The 21,468-nt window shown below is 34.5% G+C and overlaps 1 protein-coding gene across 15 annotated transcripts in view; it reads right to left on the bottom strand.

Annotated features, from left to right (window-relative positions):
- LOC105498504 (nucleolar protein 4) overlaps positions 1-21,468 on the bottom strand; it is a 395,811-nt gene that overhangs the window by 88,742 nt on the left and 285,601 nt on the right. For 8 of the 15 annotated variants that reach the window (XM_011770675.2, XM_071085472.1, XM_011770679.3 and 5 more), the window contains 3 exons: positions 20,333-20,512; positions 19,419-19,610; positions 4,660-4,773 (listed from right to left, as the gene is read on the bottom strand). In XM_011770675.2, the coding sequence (XP_011768977.1) occupies positions 4,660-4,773; positions 19,419-19,610; positions 20,333-20,512 (486 nt within the window). The remainder of the gene's footprint in view (positions 1-4,659; positions 4,774-19,418; positions 19,611-20,332; positions 20,513-21,468) is intronic. The other 7 variants (XM_071085473.1, XM_011770676.3, XM_024798204.2 and 4 more) reach the window with 1 other exon arrangement.

Here is a 21,468-nt window from a genome sequence, read left to right as displayed (position 1 = left end):
TTGCTATTTCTCCACATCCTTTCCAGCACCTATTGTTCCCTGACTTTTTAATGATTGCCATTCTAACGGTTGTGAGATAATGGTTTTGATTTGCATTTCTCTAATGATCAGTGATGCTGAGCTTTTATTCATATGTTTGTTGGCCGTATTAATGTCTTCTTTTGAGAAGTGTCTGTTCATATCCTTTGCCCACTTTTTGATGTGGTTGTTTTTTTCTTGTAAATTCATTTAAGTTCCTTGTGGATTCTGGATATTAGCCCTCTGTCAGATGGATAGAATGCAAAAATGTTCTCTCATTCTGTAGGTTGCCTGTTCACTCTGACGATAGTTTCTTTTGCTGTGCAGAAGCTCTTTAGTTTAATTAGATGCCATTTGTCTATTTTGGCTTTTGTTGCCATTGTTTTTGGTGTTTTAGTCATGAAGTCTTTGCCCATGCCTATGTCCTGAATGGTACTGCCTAGGTTTTCTTCTAGGCTTTTTATGGTTTTAGGTCTTACGTTTAAGTCTCTAATCCATCTTGAGCAATTTTTGTATAAGGTGTTGTAAGGAAGGGGTCCAGTTTCAGCTGTCTGCATATGGCTAGCCAGTTTTCCCAACACCATTTATTAAATAGGGAATCCTTTCCTCATTGCTTGTTTTTGTCAGGTTTATCAAAGATCAGATAGTTGTTGATGTGTGGTATTATTTCTGAGGCCTCTGCTCTGTTCCATTGGTCTATACATCTGTTTTGGTACCAGTACCATGCTGTTTTGGTTACTGTAGCCTTGTAGTATACTTTGAAGTCAGGTAGCGTGATGCCTCTAGCTTTGTCCTTTTTGCTTAGGATTGTCTTAGCTATAAGGGCTCTTTTTTGGTTCCATATGAAGTTTAACGTAGTTTTCTCTAATTCTGTGAAGAAAGTCAATGGTAGCTTGATGGGGATAACACTGAATCTATAAATTACTTTGGGCAGTATGACCATTTTCATGATATTGATTCTTCCAATCCATGGGCATGGAGTGTTTTTCCATTTGTTTGTGTCCTCTCTTATTTCCTTGAGCAGTGGTTTGTAGTTCTCCTTGAAGAGGTCTTTCACATCCCTTGTAAGTTGTATTCCTATGTATTTTATTCTCTTTATAGCAATTGTGAATGGGAGTTCACTCATGATTTGGATATGTTTGTCTGTTATTGGTGTATAGGCATGCTTGTGATTTTTGCACATTGATTTTATATCCTGAGACTTTGCTAAAGTTGCTTATCAGCTTAAGGAGATTTCTGGCTGAGACGATGGGAGTTTCTGAATATACAATCATGTCATCTGCAAAGAGACAATTTGACTTCTTCTCTTCCTATTTAAATACCCTTTCTTTCTTTCTCTTGCCTGACTGCCCTGGCCAGAACTTCCAATACTGTGTTGCATAAAAGTGGTAAGAGAGGGCATCCTTGTCTTGTGCTGGTTTTCAAAAGGAATATTTCCAGTTTTTGCCCATTCAGAAGGATATGAACAGACACGTCTGAAAAGAAGACATTTACGCAGCCAATAAACATATGAAAAAAAGCTCATCATCACTGGTCATTAGAGAAATGCAAATTAAAACCACAATGAGATACCATCTCATGCCAGTTAGAATGGTGATCATTAAAAAGTCAGGAAACAATGGATGCCGGAGAAGATGTGAAGGAATAGGAATGTTTTCACACTGTTGCTGGGACTGTAAATCAGTTCAACCATTGTGGAAGACAGTGTGGCGATTCCTCAAGGATCTAGAGCTAGAAATACCATTTGACCCAGCAATCCCATTATTGGGTATATACCCAAAGGATTATAAATCATTCTATTATAAAGACACATCCACACGTATGTTTATTGCAGCACTACTCACAATAGCAAAGACTTGGAACCCATCAAATGCCCATCAATTACAGACTGGATAAAGAAAATGTGGCACATATACACCCTGGAATACTATGCAGCCATGTAAAATGATGAGTTCATGTCCTTTGCAGAGACATGGATGAAACTGGAAACCATCATTCTCAGCCAACTAACACAAGAACAGAAAACCAAACATGCGTGCTCTCACTCATAAGTGGGAGTTGAACAATGAGAACACATGGACCCAGGAAGGGAATATCACACACCAGGGTCTGTTGGGGAGTGGGGGGCTATGGGAGGGACAGCATTAGGAGAAATACCTAATGTAGATGATGGGTTGAGGGGTGCAGCAAACCACCATGGCACATGTATACCCATGTAACCTGCATGTTCTGCACATACATCGCAGAACTTAAAGTACAAAAAAAAAAAAAAGAAAAAGAAAAAGAAAAAAAAAACAGGGGGAAAAAAAGAAAACAGTATTTTTTTTAATGTGGAGATATTATTGGGTATCTTCCATTCCCAGAAACAGAGCCTTGCAATAAATATATGAGGACATATAAAAAGGAGACAGTATGGGGAGCAGGGCCAAGGACCACTGGTCCTCATTCATTCTAGGCCCTACTCCTGAGGCAGGAGTAAGAAGTCCCATTTTTAATTATTTTTAGAAGTTTTTCTTCAGTGGATAGAAAGTCTATGAAGTAAATTTGAGCTCAATGTAAAGACCTTCAAAGACAATGATAAATCTCTGACAGTAGGAAAGAGTGTTAGTAAATAGCAGATCTTTAGTACAAGTGTGAGATTTGAGATACTAAAGCAAATAACAAATATATATTTAACAACATATAAACTTATGAAATATATAATGCTTTTATATGAATTGACTTATAAAATCCTCACAATAGCTCTATGAATTGATATCTGTATCTCCCATTTTACAGATTAGGCCCACAGTATTTAAGTGACTGGATCAAATATCACTTGATGACCAACTTTGGGGAATATTGTAGAGTGATATTATAGGTAGTATATAACATGAATAAGTCATTTAATTTTTATAACAACTCCACATATGATTAAAACTATACAGGGATATTCTAGAATGTAGACTAGGTGGGATATATAGCTAGACAACAACCAGGAGAGCCCTTTCAATCCCAGAATTCTACGATCCCAATTTCTAGAGCTAGCATCTGTTCTCAAATGGACTTTGACTTTGAAACTCCAATACCTTAGGTAGTGTCATTAATGCTTCTTTCTAGTTAACTGATATCAATCCAACGACAAAACAGCTAGACATCAAAGTCTTTTCTATACTGAATTTATTGATGCTTGCTATGCACCAGGCAAAATGCTAAGTACATAACATGAATCTGTCATTTAAAGTTCTCATAATGACTTCAAAGGATGGGTACTGTTAGTATTGCTGTCTTTCATATGGAGAAACCAAAGCACACAGAACTGGAATAGCTTGCTGAAGTTTGCACAATTAGAAAAGATAGAGATGAGATTCAAAACCAGATCTCTTTAGTTTCAGAATGTGCTCCCCTAATCACTATGCCAGATGGTATTATACATAGTGTTATAACTCATTGTATAAGATACATTTTATAGATATAACAATAATAAAACTCAACAGAGGCCACATATATATGAATCAATACTGGTGGCATGATTAGCACATTTTAAATTGACTTTTTACATGGTTTTTATCTGAGACTAATACTGTATTTTTCATTTAACTGAAGGCTTCATCTTTTGTGGCATTTAGAATTATTAGCACATGACATTTTAATAATAAACACATCAAATCAAAGCTGGTATCATTCTGAAACACGTTAAAGAATTCTAAGCCTGAAATGAAAAAACTTTTTTGCTTTTTTCTTTGAAGTCCACTAGCTTACTGTAGAATCAAAATTGAACTAACTTATTTTAGTCTTGACTCACCTCATCCTCAATTAGCGATATAAAACATATGATTCATTTGTTGTAAAAATAATTTACAAATGAAAATGTGGCAAACTTTTATGCAGAATATTTAGTATATCACGTGACAATTTAGATTTTTACTACGGATACTTGAGAAAGGGGGTAGACAGAAAAAAGAGAAAGACATTTCTGGGATAAGAAAGAGAAACAGAAATATAGAGATAACCCAAGGGAAAGACTGAGGGAAACACCAGTGAGCAAAATACAAAAAGTACAAACATCTCCAATACACAGATGCCTTAGAAAAAAGATACTGAAATATGACATGCAATTGGCATAGAATAAATGATTAATTAATGAGAGAGTAAATCTAAGACATGAATTTTCATTATGTATATCCTCATTTTTTGACTTTCTACTCTTTCAAAGTTGTGTGGTACTGTCACCACTCTCGGCATCATGTATTGGCATGCGGTAGTAGACCAGAGGAAATTAAAGAGAGGTTGGTTCATTTTCATTCAAAATGAACACAATCAAGTCACTCTCATAAGTCATGAGGTAAATTTACAAAGGTGTTGGAAATGATCAGTTAGAACCTCTTAATAAGTAATTGATCATTAAATTGGATACTAAATAGAATTATAACTCATTAGTTTTGCTATTCATTTTTGCCACAGAAACATTTTGTTCTTTGACCTTCATTCATCACAGGAACACACATTTTCAATTTTAAATTCATATCATAAAGACACAAAAACTAGATATTTGTGTACTTTAAATCCATTCAAGAGCCTTTTACTCTTCAACATTAATCAAATTAAATGAACTGCATTTGCTATAGCTGGTGTTCACCAGACCTCAAGATGCCTCAGTACCTGCTGTCTCTCCAGACGCATCCTCTTGGCGGCATTTCTACTCTCACTCTCACAAGCTGAAGCCAAGATACTCTCTGCAACTGCTGAAGTAAGGTGGGAAGGAATAGGTCGAGACTAAAAAAAAACAAAAAAAGAGAAAAGTATGAAAAAAATTATTAACAGTATCATTAACAGGCCAATGCTATTCTCAGAAGAGCTCTCAGGATCATCAACACGTGCAGGAGTATCCATTTATTTCAACTGAACTTATTTCAATAGAAAGAGGAAATGGAAATTGTAAAGATGAAAAATGAAAGCTAGTTAGAGATTAAAGCTATCGTTGCTACACAGATCCATCATTCATTCCCATAGATCCACTGTCACAAGTATCTAGCCTGGGCCATGAAGCTGGAGTTTGAACAGGCAGCGGCAAAACTGCTAACTGGATTTTGCAAATAAAACAATGTCTTTAATTCTACTATAACATATGACATGCACAAAAAAACGAAACAAAAACAAGTGACAGGGCTGAAACAGAGTTTAAAAAAACCTAATAGACACTCAGACCATGTCAAACAATCTTAATATGAAATATTATGAATATTTACAGTCTAAATTGTGACCCAATTGATGTGATTAAAATGCTTTTAAATATAAATAAAAACTAAAAAGTCAGCCCTACAATGATTTTAATATATTAAAGGTTTAGTGCTTTAGATGTTAGATATGTTTGCCTATGTGTACATACATGTTTTGTTTTACTTATAAAAAATGAGCTGATAATTTCATAGATATATGTTGAAACCCATCTTCTATGTAGCCCATATAGAAAGTAATTAATTCTTCAACTAATTTCATAATTAACTGTAAATTGTTTGCAGCTCTCAATATCATTTGTGATAACCATAACAAATATTATGATTTTCATTCTTTTTTCCATAATTACATGCAAAGTCATCCAACTGAAAGATGAAATACTTAATGATATAGAACAGTTTTTTAAATTAAGATAAGCAAATGATAGATAAGAAATAACAAAACCAAACCAAATGAGGTAGTAAAATAATGTGAAATTGTGAAATTATGAAATAAATATATCTTTCGGGAATATAGCATATATAGTATATGCCACCTTAGGGTTTTCAAACCTCAGACTAAAATATGTGTGAATACTATTTATTAGAAGCCTGAACTAATTGAGACCTTTTGAATTTTTTTCTAAAGGAATTGAAACATGGCTTTTTTATACATGACTCATTTTACCAACTCTGGTATGTACAGCGTGTCTCAGCAAATTGAACACAGGGCTTACATCTAAAATAACATTCTAGAACAGCTAAACTCAGACCACACCATTTTAACAGACACTCCATAGTTAAATTTGTACAGTGTAGACAGAGACCAGGCTCTGACCTTGGGTGAACTAGGAAGCAATTTCTGCAACTGCCTTAGCAGACTTCCTCACTACTTCCCCTCCAAAGTAGCCTCTGGAGGCAAAAGGTAGGAAAGGTATAGAGTACATTCTTCTCTGCTAACCCCATGGGACATCTCAAATGATGGTTTTACAACTTTGACAATAAAGCAGTAGGATATTTGGAATGTTATTTTTACAAAAAAGAAGAAAAGAGGTCCATTTGTGACAGGAAAATAATGCAATGTCAGCATTTTGAGAAGGAAATTAGAAAGCCAGGACTGTGCATTTGTAATAGAAAAGAGGGTCAAATGAGGCAAACCTAAAATAAATTGTCATAAAGATGTAAGCATAATTTCAAAACTCACATTGCTTCTTCGTTTCATTCTCTACTTCACTGAGTATAAATAAAATATTGTAGTCCAAAGCCAAATAAATTAAGCTATAAAATCAGTCTCATTAAACAATGGTCACTCCCTGGCTCAAAAATGTAATCCAACTACATGGGAATTAGATACTCACTGATGCCTTTCTTGATTGAGCTAATTTTTGAGGAAAAGGTGTTATAGGAAAAATGGGAATAAGAACATTACATTATCAAAAAATAAAACAAATTATTTGATTGTAGTTAGCACTATTCAAATAGGAGCGAGAGTTTATACCTTTATAAACTATATTATTAGATCATTTGTTTCCATGGATGAAATTAAGGCAATCTAAATAAAATGTCAGCAACCTTCCTTTTCTTAATCCAATTATTGAGAGCCACATGGGATTCAGAAGACATATTTCAGTTCTTCATCACCTCGATTTTTCTCTTTTTTTTTTTTGCTAACACCATTAAAAATGAGGAATATATAAAGCTATAGAATTTTAATAAATTATATTGTATCAATAGGCACACAAGTAACTTAAATGCATAAAAGTTTGTTTAATAGGGAGAACATAATTATCCCTTCAATTAAAATTATTTCATAGCATTTTCTTTCAAATTCTTAATAATTTTTAAAAACAACTCTTACTACTCAACTTCTACTAAAGCAGTAAAAGTTGTTATGCCTAGTAATTTATGTAATTTCCTTTACAGAAAAGATGATAGCGAGAATTAGATCTTCCCTAGATGTGTGAAATCAGTTTTCTCAAAAACTAGAGTAATGTCCTGGCTAGATACATTTTAAGGTCATGTGATAACCTAATATTTAAAAATCAACTTCAAGATAAAGCAACCATGTACACACTATCCTATTGAGTGGAAAAAATAAGTAGAATCAAAGATGCATGATTCAATACTTCCCACAGATAAATAGTATAATTTTGAAAATAGATTTGTACTGAGTTTATTGTAGGATCATAAATTAACAACTCTCGATGGCCATAAAAGTTATCCAGTACAAGTTTCTTCTCAACTTTGAAGAACTGAAATGTAGGTAGATTAAGTAATTGCAAAAGGACAAACTGAACTAGATCCAGAACTCAGGTTTCATGGCTCCCAATTTTCAACTCTCACTTTCCTAAATTCTGTTCTATATTTAGTACTTTTATATACTTTGTCATTAATAAAACAAAAAATTATTTTAAAAATCCTTATATACAAACCATTGTTTTCAACTAAAAAAATAAGCAGAACAAAGGTAGCCATTTACATGAATGCATTATAATCATCCTTAACTCAAGCTCTTTGGAGAAAAAGGCAGAATAAATCATGAAATCTGTATTACAATCTAAAAATTATATTTGAAATATATTTTTGCAGAGAAGGTACTATATCTCAATAATGTGTACCTCCAAATAGAAATCCAATACCATCCTAATTTAATTTTTAGATAAATGTTAATAATATCTAACTCCTATTGAGGGCTTAGGACATTCAGCTATTAATACCAAAAGCTGAGATTTATTATCAAATTTAATCTCCTAAACACTCTTTGAGAAAAGTACTTATATTACTCATATTTTAGATAAACTACATTGAAGTTCTGAGAGATTATGCAACTTGCTCACAAGTATGCAGTGATGTATGTGGAAATACCTGAATTCAAATCTAAGTCTGATGATGAATTGTGAGTTATAATCCCTAGTAAACTACTATTCACATTTTACAACAAAGTCCCCAGTGAGTTTAAATAAATCTATAATTCTTAAATACTACACATTCCTGTAAGGGAATTCAATCACAGCTAACCACACATGGCATTTAGCAAAGAATATATCAGGATCTCCCTAGCATCCTTCACTTAAATGGTTGAAGTTCTTTAATATATTGTCCTATAAATTCTATAAATTACAAAATGTACAATCTTCATTAATAGCACAAAGACAAAAATGTAACTTATCTAAGTTATGTCACAAATTCTTAACTGATTGAATCTGAATTCATATGATTGTAATGTTTATACAGCCAGAAGTGTCAATAATGCTATACATGAACCATAATAAAGCTTAATTTCATGCCCAAAATGAGAATACAGGAGCCAGGCAGAGAAGTTCTTTCCCTCCTGTGAGGTAATCATGCTAAAAATCTCTTTGCTTCTGATATTAATGAGTCAATAATAAATGCCAATACTCTCCAATACACACAGGCTCAAGTGTGCAGCATTTGGTTAAAAGATATTAAAGATGAAAGTTTAAAAAAATTTCTCTATAATTTGGCTTCTATCCACTTAACAACTCAAAAGTACTAATATCAAGACAGTGAGAAGGAAATTAATCAATTTTTCTCCTTATAAAAGGAATTATGTTACAGAGAAATTAAAAACTGTGTTTAGTATGTGCTCTGAGAATCACCTCCTGCTGAACTCTCCTTTCCATCATTACATTTGACAGCTGAGGGCTTATTCTAATGTCATCACAGTATTGTCTTTCTAAAACATAATTAGCAGCATGTTAGGGGATATGGTCATACATTTCACCAGGAATGAGACTGAAAATTCCCTCTTACATTTGTAAAAGTGGCCATAAAACACAAAGCTTCCATGTAATAACTGGGGATAGGAATATTTTGATGCAAAGACCAAATGCAATTAATTCAATAGATAACTTATGAAAATAACACCTCTTCTGGCTGAAGATAGCTCAGTAAATACATATACTATTTGATATCTATCTCTCTATCTATCTTAGAATATTTAAAATAATAGTTAACAATGGATATAATTATACACTTTACATGATCTATACCTGGATTGGGAATATTTATTACATATTTGTATGTACATATTACATACATTACTTCCCTGTATATAACATAATGGTACCTACCCTCATTAATTATCTCTTCATAATTAACTGACATTCTAACTGGGATCTGAGTTGATCTTTCTCTAGCACTGTTCTTATTGTAATAATTATCTATGCTCAAATCAATGGCAGTTGTGTCATTAAACAGATGGCTAAACCGTCACATGGAGATTTTGGAGTTTAAAAAGTCACATTTTAATTGGGGACTTAAGATGTAATTGCTGTTGGCACGATGTAACTGTGTCTTTTCTTATATATGTTGGTAAAATGTACCGTCACATCAACAAACTATTCCATTTTTGTGGGTCTTAAAACTCTACATGAAATAACTTTTAGAGTCCTCTGAACTTCAGCTGTACATTTAGGATGCCACAGGATTTTTGCAATTATAAAAAAGTACAAAGAAATTTAAGAATGTTAGGTTTTGGTGATGGGTTAATGTGGTGATGCTCTCACACTCCACAGTTTAAGTGAAGCTTAATCAAGTTATTAGTTAAGGCCAGACTGGGAGCAACTGTGACATCTACCCAAGGTTGTCAGTAGAATGAGTGCTTTGAAGACAATTAAACAATTCAGCAGTGAGAGTTTAGGTAATGTGCTGAATTAAGATTATTCCTCCTAATCTTGTTACTTTATAAAACACATTATTAAGAATTCTGTAATTTGGATGGTATGCACACATTATCTCCCCCAAGTGGCACATCTATACCTAAAGGCATAATCGTTCAGGTTATATACACATATAAGGTTTCATGTTCTAAGAGATCCCTTCTATTAAGCAGGTGGTTTCATTCTTATACATCAGTGGAATAGAGATAGTTTGCAACTAAGTCATACTGAACTGATTATTATTCTATCACCAGTTACTTGCTATGTGACCATTTTTGCAATTTAATCTGCATCTCAGTCATTCTGCTAGGTATTATTAATTTTATTCTTTTTTTTTTTTTTTTTGAGACGGAGTCTCGCTCTGTCACCCAGGCTGGAGTGCAGTGGCCGGATGTCAGCTCACTGCAAGCTCCGCCTCCTGGGTTCACGCCATTCTCCTGCCTCAGTCTCCCGAGTAGCTGGGACTACAGGCGCCCGCCACCTCGCCCGGCTAGTTTTTTGTATTTTTTAGTAGAGACGGGGTTTCACCGTGTTCGCCAGGATGGTCTCGATCTCCTGACCTCGTGATCCGCCCGTCTTCGGCCTCCCAAACTGCTGGGATTACAGGCTTGAGCCACCGCGCCCGGCCAATTTTATTCTTATAAATGACAAAACTGAGGTTCAGTCAGAAAATTATAAATAAGGAAAATAATCTCCACATTATGCAGTAGTTTTTAGAAGTCCATGTGAAATGCACATAAAATCACTAGCATATTTTATAAGCACTTTTTAATCTAACAGGAACTGTGCCAGGTTTAGAGATCTGAAGATATCAGTATGGTCTCTGCCATCATATAGCTTACTTGACAAGTTGGTACAATGCCTAGCACATAGGTTATAACTTTATAATGTACACGGAAGTGCATTATTAAAAGTGGATTTAGTAAAGACAACCTTTTGTGAGCAATTCTGAAGCTCTAATATTATATAAACTTAAAATATTTTTCAAAAGCTTGGGTTAAACTCAGCTGGCAGAAAAAAACAAACTGATAAATGAATGCCTAAGGTTTTACTTTTTCCTAATTTCTGTGAATATGCATATGTTTTGCTGCAGAAATACTGATATATTTGTATATGTGATGTCTTTCTAGGCCCCATTATGGGTGTTATGCAACAAACCTGGTATGTACTCTGTGATTGTCCGGAGCTGCACGCCCCGGCCATAGCGAATAATAATTGAGGATTAAACGCCTGAGCTATATTCATTTCCACCCCACACCTTCTCGCTATCTTTGCCTTTTTTCCCCTGTACGAATACCTCATTAAAGATGGCGCTCTCCCTGCTTCTTCTTCACTCACTTTTCCCGTGCCAGGGAAAATTGTTACTTAGTAGCGCAAGCGCAACATGACGTCCGACCGGAGAAACCGAAACTAACCTGGCTCGCCCTCGGCAATGAGATCATTTCCGCCTTAGCCCAACCCCTTCCCTTCCAAGTGTATATAAGGCAGTGCATTACCGCCATTAAACGAGACTTGATCAGAGCACTGTCTTGTCTCCATTTCTCGTGTCTCTTGTTCCCCAAATTCCCACCCCCTCCTCCAGGGCCTGCTCTGACTATCCCACGGGCCGGGATATGTGATGTCCCAAAATTGAAAAGTTCTGAATTCCAAACCATAGATAATCCAAGATTTCAGATAAACTGGTGAATGCAAACTAAAATAGTAGTTCAACTCTCCTTATTTCATTCCACATGGTTTTAATGGAAGTAATAAGGAAAGTTTCTTCCTCAATTAACCCTGGCCACCTGAGTTCATCCTGGGCAATCAGGGCACTCAACTACTTTGTTTCCAATGACTGATCCACGAAGGTGGACATATAATCCAAATAGGGCCAAGCAAAGTTCTTTCCTGGGAACTGAGACCTGGAGTTGGAGGATTGCTCTTGGGTTGTGGGTTTTAAGAATGGAGGCCTAGAACTGCTGGTGGCAACGTTTCCAAACAGGTAGCAAGAAGTTGTCCAAGATGTAAATCAATACACAAGAGAAGCATAATTAAGAAAAAGGAGAGCAGCAAACCCCTGACATTGGAGCCCGTGGATCCACTATATGTAAATTCTTGAACTTTGTAGTTGTTTGAGAAAATTCTCTTGACTAAAAGGGGTTTGAAAGTGTGTTTTAACAGAAGTGGAATATAAGCCAATTAAAATTTGTCTAGGCTTTGATTAGAAATATTTCATTTATGAATTAATGATCTGTGACTTGGCCTTATTTTTAGAATATTATTGGCCATTAATAATGATCTTTTACGAAAACATGGGGAATTAATAAGTCCTCTAGCTGAAGACTTAGAAACACAGTTTAGTTAATATCAGCTGACACCTCTGATCAAGACACAGGATCAACTAAATTATCAACTGAAATAACATGCTTTCATTTTAACTATACGATCCTTTATTTTAAATATATAAAATATATTTTGTATATCCTATATACACTGTATATATTCTGAAAGTTGAGTGTCATATATACTTACAATTACTGTACATTATGATGTAGTTTTCCTAATTATTTATTTGTGAAACTAAAAGTGTATACCAATTCCATTCATATAATTAATATCACTAGCTATTCCCACTAATTGCTAAATAGATTTAAATTTTTTAAATGTATCCTTTCTTGGCCTTTTGGTTAAGATCAAGTGTAAATTTTTTAACATTTTAATAGTTTAAAAATAGTTAAAATTAAACATTATATAACCATTTTCTTTTGTGAAAAAAACTCGCTAAAGATTTAAAATATATTATGCTACATTTTCAGTGAGTAGTAGTTTTTAAAATTAAAATACCAATTGCAAGATACTATGAAACTCGTATCAATTATCTTATCTCTCAATTAATTTCTACCACAAAGAAGCACATTAGTAAATATCCATCCAGTCACTCAATCTTCCATTCAGTAATTTTAATTCAATTGAACTCAACATGAATTGGGCAACTTTCATGAGCAACTACTTGTATTATATAAGACATTGTGGGTGATACAGAGATGAACAAGTTAAGAAGCATAGTACTCAAGGAACATAATTTCTTCTTGAAGAGCTAAGGCCCATATATAGAGATAACAGCAATATAAGACAAGATAAAACTACAAAAGATGTACCACAAAGTACAATTTGCACATAGAAGAAAGAGAGATTTGAGGCTGCTGTTAGCTAGCAGTGAGGATTAAACAGATAAAGACCTAGTTGATTTAGTCCTTCAAGTAGCTCAACAGATTGAGACAGTGCGGGTTTCCCAGGAAAAGGAACTGTGAAATTCAGTTTCAGATTAAATTGCATTTTATCATGTTTCTCACATGCAACAGGTACCATACTAGGCGTACCAGGTACTGTCCTAGGAGTTTTTACATTTGTTATTTCGAGTGCTTTTGGTTTTCATCTTTAGGATAAGAGCTATTATATCCATTTTTCTTTTCCAGGGTGAGACCACAGCTCGGAGATAGAAAATCCACAAGCAGCAACTGGAAAAGCACAGACAAGAACCAAGGTTCACTGACTATCAAATCCAGGTGTTTTTCTTCAGACGCTCACCAATGCTGCCAATTTTTTTTTTTTTTAATTTCCTTTTGGATTCAGTTTCCTTCTTCTTGGATTATAGAAGCATTCCTCTGGAATCAGTCAGGTTGTATGAGTAGTAGCCTCAGAAATTATCTTAAGTATTTCTTTCCCCCTCACTCTGAAAGTAGAGCTGAGCTGCGCATTGATTTGTGAATTACAAGTAGTTTCTCTTGAAGACTTTTTTTCTTAGTACTTTGAAGAAATTGTTCAGGCTGTTTTCAGTTGTAGATAATGTGTTGTTTCCTTCTGGTACATTTAAGAATTTATTTGCTTTTCTGTGGTTTTATTATAATATCCATAGGTATGAGTTTTTTTTTTTTTTTATGTATACTGTTTAGGACTAATCTACTTATCTGTTATGGTGATTAAGGTCCAATCAATTCTGAAAAATTCTTCATCATTATCTTTTTCAATTTGTCTCTTTATTCTAATTTCTCCTCTGGAATGCCTGTTAAATCTGTCTTTATCATTCTCTTCTCCACCTTAATTTATTTTTCATATTTAACTTCTCTTTTTTTCCCGTGGGTAACTTGCATACTTCTGTGTTCCACTTTACTTTCTCCTTGGCTGAATATTATATTCTACTTAACTCATTTAGTAAAAGGTTTTAATTTCAATGCTTATAATGTCTGTCATGTTTATTCCTGAAAGTTGTATTAGGATATTTCTTAATTCCCCTTTCATAGAGAGGAAAATAGAGGACGAGCCTTTCTTGAGCCCAGCTTTACAAACATTTCTCAGTTTATGTGCCTATCTAGTTACAAACTAAAATGCGTGTATCCTGAACCTGGGTGGACATTCATACCCCGGCCCTAATCTGTCTGGGTCTACATTTACTTTTTCTATCTTTCTAAGTTGTTAACCAATCCAAAGGGCTCACAATTCTTGCTAAGAGTTTCCTATTCATTTCAGGTACCTGGAAATTTCCTTTTCTTTCTTTTGAGCTTAACTGAATATTTTTTAAATTGTTATGTTTTATTCAGGATTTGTATATGTTTGTGGTGGGAAGCTGGGTGGCGTGTGTGTATGCGAAGAGAACATACCCCATGAGGCTCAGGTCGACATCTTGCTTAAAGCAAAAGATGCAGTGATAAGTAGCTTTGAAAAATACATTGGCTATATTCTTTACAACCCAGTTATTCTTCAATTTTAATGCATTTAGTAAAAAATGAGCAAAGGGTACCCATAATCCCTGAGTCATAAAAAATTAGTGAACCAAGAGACAACCCATTGAAAGAAGGAGCAGCAGTCTCAAATGATGAACTACGGTGTGAAAGGAAATAATTTGAACATACTAGAAGAATAGGTAGAAAGGCACCATATTATATGCTATACATATACATACATGATCACATATAATACCCCAGTATCCCTATCCTTTAGAAGAGACTCAGAAACACTACGCTTGTACAGGAATTGAACTAAGCAAGGAATTGAAGCTAGGTCTCTCGGTTTCAAAAGGTCGTATGCTAAAACATTATAGAAAGAAATATGAAATTTGTTCTAAGATGACAGAGTTTCACACTTATCAAAGGCAAAATTGAGGAAGACTGCTCTAGGGGCAAAGGTAGATTTATCATGAAGTCAATAAAGTGAGGCACAGGATGCCTCGACTGGATGAGCCTCTTGAGTGCTGGAGTTCCTGGATGTTGTAAGCATTCTAGATAGGAAGGGAAAGCCACTTTAAAATCCGGAAGCATTTATATGTAAGTATGTCTGAAAATTGTCTAACAAGATGTTAGAAGAAAAGTGTTTTAATCTTCAAGATTTCAGTGGTTTCTAAAATTTTTTGTGTATTATAATTTTAAACTGCAAATACACATTCATTTTATCTACCTATTTTTTTGCTCATAATTGTGTACTACTTTTCTTTTCAAAAAGATCTCAAGTCATATAATCTTCAGGTTTTGCAAACCCTATTTCTGCCTCTGCCTAGGCATAGTGTGTGTGAAGATTGTAAGAGGAAAGTAGGGAGTTGAGTTAGAAGGATTATGCAAGAGTATAGATATGAGGTGTGAAAGACTAGAACTAAAATAATAGCACATAAAAGCAGAAACTGTAATATTTATTTGGGAAACAGAGTAAAGGAGGAATAAGCAGAATTCATTAAGTGGTAGGATACAAGACACAAAAGTAGTCAAATCTCATCCTACACTTTTGAGCAATGGTAAAAATAACAATATGGTGCTATTAACAGTAGGCAAGTCAAGAGGAATTTACTGGTGGCTTGATAAGTGAGGTGGAATATCAGTGGAGAAGATAGGTGCTGGAGAATATAAAGAGTTCAGTGTAATATAATTATTGCCCTAGTGTCTGGCTGACATTTGGAAGGAAATACCAAAGATTTGTATATTTTGGGTATTGTGCTTTGAGAATAGGATACTGTACACAAGGGCAGACATTTGCAATTGTGGTTAGGGTGATATACAGTACGCGGCTGAACACAGAACTGTTGGAACTGCCCAAAAGCAGGTAAGAGTAAATAAGGAGGAAGATAAACAGTAAGCTTCAAGAAAATGAGCATACTTTAGTTGAATATGCAATCTTTGAGTTTTGTGCAAAGGTGGTCATGTGATCTTTATAAGAACTAATTGAGTAGAGTCATCCTTTGGTATCTCTGTAGGACTGGCTCTAGCACCTCTGAGGATGCTCAAGTCCATTACATAAAATGGCATAGTATTTGCCTATTACCCAGGCACGCTGTCCCGTACACTTTAAATTATGTCTAGCTTACTTATAAATCTTAATACAATGTAAATGACATGTAAATAGCTGTTATACTGTATTGTCTAAGGAAAGATGACAAGTAAAAAATGTCTATACATGTTCAATACAGGCACAATCCCCTTATTTTTTTGCCATGTATTTTTCAAACAGTTGATTGAATCCACAGATGTAGACTCTGCAGATCTGTAGAGCTGACTACACAGTGGTGAGAACCACAGTCTGAATAATCTAAATGTGAGGGAGTACTGCAGGATCTGGTGGTAATAGGTATAATCTGCGAGTATAAAATGCTCTTTTGAGAAACCTGACAAAGAAAGATGAACTCAGATTGTAGAAGAAGAATAAGAGATGTAACTTTTTTTTGGTATCTGAGAACTTTTTTTTTTTTTTTTTTTTTGGAGAAAGGGATTAAACGTTCCTCTCATTGAAAAGGGAAAACTGAACATATAAAAGAGTAGGGGTGGTTGATGGAGCAATGTTCTGAAGAAGGCAGAATTATATGGGGGCAGAGATGCAAGGTTTATTTATCCAGGGCAAATAAGAACAAGAGTTTTCCTCTGTAAAGTCACCAGAGAATACGTGAGTGAGAACATTTAGAAAGTTTTGAAATTTTTAATATTGCTTTTTCAGGCTCTTGGAGTGATGACTAAGATCAAGGTATATTCATGCTAATAAAGACTGAGGTGAAAGAGAGATCCAGATTCCTGAAGTGGAAAAGGTAAAAGAACTGTGAATCAACTTAGATATCAGAATTAATAAGGAGGATATTATAGGATGCAATTAAAAATAGATATTATAAATAAAGATCTCAGAGAATGTGAATGTAACCTGGGGGATGGTAAATGACAACTATAAGAAAGAGGGCAAGAGTTAGTACAGAGAGCAAGTGGAAAATTCAAACAAAATGTGTTTGCTAATTAGCATCAATTAAGTTAATTGGTGACAAAGAGAGAGAGACACATAGTTATACTCATGTGGTATGAAGAATTAATAGCTACACAGGTATTATAAAGTTTTTATCAAGATCTTATATGAAAGGCTAGGTATATTTTTGATATAATTTTTAGTTTAAAGAATCACTTAATTCATTTTTACAATATCTCTATTTGTTAAAAAGTTAATAGCAAGTGTCACTGTAGCTATTCCAATACTTATGACATCAGGGAAACTATGTATTGAAAACAACATCTGGTACCTCTCCTGTGAGCTGTGTTAGACAAATAGAAGCAAATGATCGAAAAGTTAAATGCTCTAAAAAAATATATTATTTCCTAAACATGAAAGGCTTGCTTTCTGGTGTTTTCATGATTAGATTATTTATGTATTTGTTTCTCAATGTGTATCTCCTTTTTCCATTAAAAAATATCAAATCCACCAAGGAAAGCTGTCTCCACCAAGATAAATTAAACAGAAAGAAAATGGAGAGTTTGGCTCTGAACTCCCTGGCAGTAAGGCACAAAAGTGAATATATTAAGGTTCATAGACCTGCTGTTGAGAGCAGGTGAAAGCATTCTATTTCCTAAGGAGAAACTATTATTATTATTATTATTATTATTGCATTAAATTCTAGAAGAAACTTCTGAAATCAAGTTTTCTGTCATGGACATTTAGCAGCCTAGTAAACAATGACCTTGACAATACAAAAACTTGCATGAGATTTATGTCTATGAGGGAAAAGAGTCAGTTGCATAATATTGAAGGCAATTAACTAGGTAATTTTTCGATAGATTGAGATTATTAAATTTAAATATCTAGGCTATTTGGTTTAACTTGGTACAGTGGCAAAACTTGGGATACAAGAGGAGCAAAGCGCTAAAAGTCTCCTATGTCTTCCCTAAATATTGTCATTTGAGTTTTACAGAAATACATGTATGTGTCTTGGTGAAAAAGTCTCATAATGCAAATTCAAGAAACAAAAAAGAGAAATCATGTCACCTATTGGAGATGATACTCAGTATGGGCCAACCCTACCTTGTTCATAAAGCTGTGCTTTTTATGGCCTTTTCTATCACTGTGAATTTAAGATCAGGACACCTTCTGGAACAATAAATATTCTTCAGAGAAATTGCTGAATTTGAGCATCAAAACCACACAATAGACTCAATAACAACTTGATATATTTATCTACCTATTAATTTAATGGTTACTTAACTCACTGGGTTTTTAAAATCTAATGAAAATGAAGACAGTATTTACTGATCAAACATTAGATTTATTAGACATAAAGAATGGCCTTTTATGTCCAACTCTGGAGATGTTATGATTTGAGATAATTGGTACAGACATACTCTGAAACCTCTCTTCTGTACACCAATTCTACCCGATCACATCTAATTAGATTCACAGATCACAAACACTGACAGCCTAGGCTTTTATGGCACCTTCTCAGATAAGATGAGAAAAAAATGGTTTCACAAAGTTTTGAAACTGTTCACATACATAAGAAATAAGAAAATGGGAAAGGCATACATTGTAAATGTGTGCATTATTTCTAGATGTAACAAGTAGAGCAAAGTGAAATAGAATAAAGTTTAAAAATCATTGATTTCTAATCTCTATCCTGTCAAGTAATCTAATGTCAACATAATCTCATCTGTCTATAATGTCTACCTGAATATGAAAACTCTTGGTACCATCCACCAGCACACAAATAAACATATCCAGTACAACAAATCCTTATATTTCACCTAAGCATTTTCATTCTCTGCTCTTTGCTTTCAAAGCCTGCAATTTGTTAACCATTGATATGAAAACGGTATTCCTTAGGTGGATCCATCTCTTTCCTTTTGATTTAGAGAATGCCATTCTTGCATGCCATCTCAAGCAGTGACTGGTGCTTCAGTTCACAACTTAAATAACCTCATGCCCACTTTAGTAGTGACAGAAAGAAAACAAATATGAATGAGATGCTGGTTCTCACTGGTGTTTATTCATATCACCTTCATTTTCTGTGACATGGTACCACGTGGTTCTGTGAGCACTGGACTCACAAGATATTCCTCATTAAATAAACAAAGGGAATAAATACTTCAGGAAGATGAAAAGGAGAAGGGGAAAAAACAAACGAGCAAACAAAAACCCCTTTGACCTGACATTATGGAAAAAAAATAAAAAAAGACACTAAGATGGAAAAAAAATAGTGTCATGGTTTACATGTGGGATTTTGATGGAGTCTAGGGCTGTGTTTTAATTCAAAACTCACCATCTCAAAACCACTTCTTTTCATCCGCCTGCAGGACTTGAGGTAAGTACGTATACGTTTTCTGGCACGCTCTTGATACTCAGGGAATTGTCGCCTGCATGAGTCAATGATAGCCTGGATCTTTTCTTTGGGCTGCTTAGAGATTGGGACCATTCGGTCCAAGTTTTCATCTACAAACAGCCTGACAAACATCTGTTGGCAAGAGGGAGACAGAGGAGAAGGGTTTGGAGGGCTGCTCTCTTCTGTTCCTAGCTTCCTGTCTTGATTACCGATAGGAAAATACTGTTTTCTGGTTTATGCACTGGAGAACTTTGCAATGGAAAGCCAGAAATTTTAAGCAAACACTCTTTAAAGACTTTCTAAATGGTTGGATTAAAAAATAGAGAGAGAAAGAGAGAAAGGCAGACAGACAGACAAACATACAGAAAAGAATAGACTATCGTGTAGAAAAAAATCAGGAAATAACAGTAGACTGTGACAATTGAGCACCCCATTACATTCTCTATTAATGATGAATACGACTGTTACATTGCTACACTGCACAGTGGACTAATCTCTGAAATCAAACAACTGACTCTTTTGTCATGCATAATTAGGTAAGCTAGGAAAGCAAAAGAAATAACAGATGACAGGCGTACTCTTCCGAGGACTAAGCTGAGGCCCCCTCCATCCACTAGGTAAACATGCATACTCACACAACACAACTCCAGTTTTCAGCTCACATTTGGCTTTAAAATTCTAAACAAAACACAGCAATTCTGGTGTCTGGTTGGCAAAGAGTGTTTCATGTACTTTTTAAATCCTTCTGTAAATTAAACAAACATGTCTCTAAAATATCCACATTTACCAACAAGCAACAACATGAAAGTGAAGTGGTAAAAATTAAACCACACTTGGAGTGTGGCAGGACTCACATTAAAAGCTTTCAGTCGCTCGGCTTCAACGCCGTCTGTCTCATTAACTTTCTCGGAATCGTCATGGTCCTCGTGGTCATCTTCGTCCTCATCTCCCCTGTTTAGTGAGAGGTCCTCAGCTCCTCGGTCCACACTCTCATTTTTGCCAGAGTCATAGCTGGAGTAACTATGTGCAGGAGACTGAAAAGAGAAGGTGAAATAACTGCTTTTAAATTCACTGCACAAGCTTATAAATTTGATGTCTCATCTTTAATTTCAACTGTTTCTCAAAAACCTTGTTTATGAGTTGATAACTCTAGAGCTGTTGTGATTTTAGTTTAAATCAAAATTAATTCAAATTAAATTAAAATTTCATTTCCTTGGTCACGTCACACTAGTTACATTGCAATTGCCTGTTAGCTGCATGGAACGTCTCCATCACTGCAGAAAGTTTTATTGAACTTAGCTGTTCAAGAGCAATTACTGTTTCCTCTCAATATTCATATTCCAAATAAAAAAGCAATGTGTAATTGATTTTGCAAGAGAATCATTGTGTCACATATTCTTAGAACTTAATATGACCTCAGAGCTTTGTCAGTATTCATATTAGTATTACACTTTATATAATATTGTATTATATCATATCAATATTATACTAACTTTATTTGTATTCTTTAAACAGGTATAGTAACTGAGGGATGTTTAATTAACATCCCCAGCAAGAGCTATACAAAATATTATTAACTATTAGTTGTTAGTTAACATGCTTTGAAATAAATGTATACATTGTCTGTGAGTCTTAAGAGGGCATCTCATTTTGGTTTAGAAAATAGGAATCAGGTTTCTTCCTAATCCTCTGTGAAGTTTAGTGTTTCTGGATTCTAACACTATTCAAAAGACAAAATAAATTTAAAGCAAGAACAGTTAAATAATAGTGACACATATTTCCATGTAAAAACCATTAAACATCTGAAAACTTGAAAATGTTTAACTGTTCATTTTCACATGTTAACAGCTGATAGCCTTCTTAGAGCCTCTGCTGTCAGAATACAATGCGTAAGTATATCTACATGTTAATGGGGCTGTTTAAAATAAATAAACTGGCTTTGATCACTTTTCATTTTGGGATTACACCTATTCCAAATATTTTCTCTTGG

The sequence above is a fragment of the Macaca nemestrina genome, chromosome 19 (genome assembly GCF_043159975.1).
Source record: "Macaca nemestrina isolate mMacNem1 chromosome 19, mMacNem.hap1, whole genome shotgun sequence".
NCBI classification, from domain to species: Eukaryota; Metazoa; Chordata; class Mammalia; order Primates; family Cercopithecidae; genus Macaca; species Macaca nemestrina.
This window is presented reverse-complemented; position numbering and strand designations above follow the sequence as displayed.